At 62.5% G+C, this 2,125-nt stretch overlaps 1 protein-coding gene across 1 annotated transcript in view; it reads left to right on the forward strand.

The window, feature by feature from the left end:
• LOC104621334 (mediator of RNA polymerase II transcription subunit 24-like) overlaps positions 1–2,125 on the forward strand; it is a gene marked incomplete at its 5' end in the record, with an annotated part of 6,104 nt that overhangs the window by 2,198 nt on the left and 1,781 nt on the right. The window contains 5 exons of the mRNA XM_010287791.1: positions 18–129; positions 616–766; positions 1,010–1,123; positions 1,831–1,878; positions 2,092–2,125. The exon at positions 2,092–2,125 is cut by the window's right edge and continues 79 nt beyond it. Of these exons, the coding sequence (XP_010286093.1) occupies positions 18–129; positions 616–766; positions 1,010–1,123; positions 1,831–1,878; positions 2,092–2,125 (459 nt within the window). The remainder of the gene's footprint in view (positions 1–17; positions 130–615; positions 767–1,009; positions 1,124–1,830; positions 1,879–2,091) is intronic.

Consider the following 2,125-nt stretch of genomic DNA (forward strand, 5'->3'; position numbering starts at 1 on the left):
CCGCCCTCCCTCCCCAGCCTCCTGGAGCACTGTGGAGCAGTCCCTTGTCAAGCTGGGGGAGAACCTGAACAGCCTCAGCAACTCCCCGCTACGAAGCCAGGCTGACGACTGCGTCTCCCTCATCAAGAGGTAGCTTTGTGCTGCTGTCTCCTTGGGCTCGGAGGGTGAAGTGGGTCTGAGCCCTGCTTTGGGGGCTGGGAGCCTCCTGCCTCCCTCCACACTGGCTCCCTGCTTTCCTGTCCCTTCCTGGCTTGGACCCCCACACCGGCAGTGGGCTGGGGCTCGCGAGAGGCCCTGGGGTAGGAGAGGGGACAGGGCTAGTGGTGACTTGCTGTGAAGGAGTCTTACCCAGGCGTTGGTCCTCCGGTGACCCTGGGGCTCCTGGCCACACCAGAGCTGCTGTCCCTGCCCTGGATCCCCCCAGAGCTGCTCCCAGGGCCCAGGCTGTGCCCAAGGGCTCCTTTGCAGGGCACAGGACCCACAGGCTGTCCTGCCCCAGAGAGGTGCAGGGCAGCAAAGGTCAGGGGCTTGGCCAGGAAGGGAGGATGGGACAGGAGGAGAAAGGATCTGTCCCTGCAAGGCTCCAGTGACCCTGTGCTCTTGTCTCCCACCCAGCATCCCCACCATGCTCTCAGTCCACTCCGAGCAGCTGAACAAGACTGGCTTCCCCACCGTGCATGCCGTGGTGCTGCTGGAGGGGACCATGAACCTCACGGGAGAGACACAGCCGCTGGTGGAGCAGCTGATGATGGTGAAGAGGATGCAGGTACAGAAGTGTCATCTTATTCTCCTGCTCAGGGTGGCCTGGGGGCTGGAGGACCAGGGCGTCGCTGCAGCTCTGTGCTGTTGTCCTCCCTGCGCTGATGCTTGTCCAAGGGTATGGGCACAGCTGCGGGGAACAGTGTGAGCCCATCAACACCTTCGCAGGGGGTTTGGGGTTTGGCTGTGGTTGGGGAAGTCACATTATTGGCTTTCCAGAACTCAGGGGGTTTGTCTGTGTGCCCTGCAGCGCATCCCCTCCCCGCTCTTTGTGCTGGAGATCTGGAAGGCCTGTTTCGTGGGCCTCATCGAGTCCCCGGAGGGCATGGAGGAGCTGAAGTGGACAGCCTTCACCTTCCTGAAGGTAAGGCCCAGCCCTGCCGCGAGCGCAGTGCTCCAGGCCCCGGGCCTGCCGCTGCCTTTTCCCCACTCGCCCGGCCCCCACCGAGCGCCGAACCCTGGCAGAGCGATGAGTTCTCTCCCGCAGCGTGCCCCACAGGGTCCCCCCACGCCCCAGCTGAGCCTGTGGCAGCCCTCCTGCAACCCGCTGAGCATCAGCTTTGCTGTCTAGGGTGTTTTTCAGCCCCACTTCGTTTTGCAGAGTGGCTTTCCTGGAATGTTGGGGGGAAACTGTGGCCTTTGAAGGATGCCACAGCAGCCCTGGGGCCTATGCTCCCAGAGCTCAGCAGTGGGCAGCCCCAGAGCAGTCTGCTTCACCTCCTTTCTTTGTACCAGACGAAAGGGATCTGTGTGTAATCTGAGGGGGAGCTCAGAGCTCCCTGAGCTCCCAGCTGGGCTCCTCCACAGCCGCGGTGCCCTGTCTGGCTGTTGAGAGGTGGCCATGCCCTGCAGCTCCTTGTGACGGCGGAAGGACCCTGCAGAGGGGAGGCAGGGGCACAAAGTCCCCTGGGCCCATGGGCTGCTCCAGAAACCCTCCTTTCCCCGCGCTGGGAGAGCAGCTGCTTGCAGGCGTGTTTTTGTGTGGGCCCCTGCTGCCTGTGTTGTTGGGAGGTCCCGAGTGCAGAATGGGGGCTGCCTTGGTCAGTCACAGCCGTGCCTTGTGTCTTTCAGATCCCCCAGGTCCTGGTTAAACTCAAGAAGTATCCCCAAGGGGAGAAGGTGAGTCGACTGGAGCGGTTTGCGTTGTGTGCACAAGTGAGCTGTTTGTCACAGCAGTGCTGGTGCCTTGGCCAGACCTGCGTCAGGGTGGCTGGGGTAGGAAACGGTCTGTGCCCCAACAGCCTTCCTCTAACAGACAAGGCGGTGTGGGAGGGGAAGGTGGGCTTGTGTCGGCAGTGCCCTGAGCTGAGCGCTTGGCTTTTTGCACCGCAGGACTTCACCGAGGATGTGAACTGTGCCTTCGAGT

Source organism: Phaethon lepturus, unplaced genomic scaffold (genome assembly GCF_000687285.1).
Source record: "Phaethon lepturus isolate BGI_N335 unplaced genomic scaffold, ASM68728v1 scaffold26485, whole genome shotgun sequence".
Lineage (NCBI taxonomy): Eukaryota > Metazoa > Chordata > Aves > Phaethontiformes > Phaethontidae > Phaethon > Phaethon lepturus.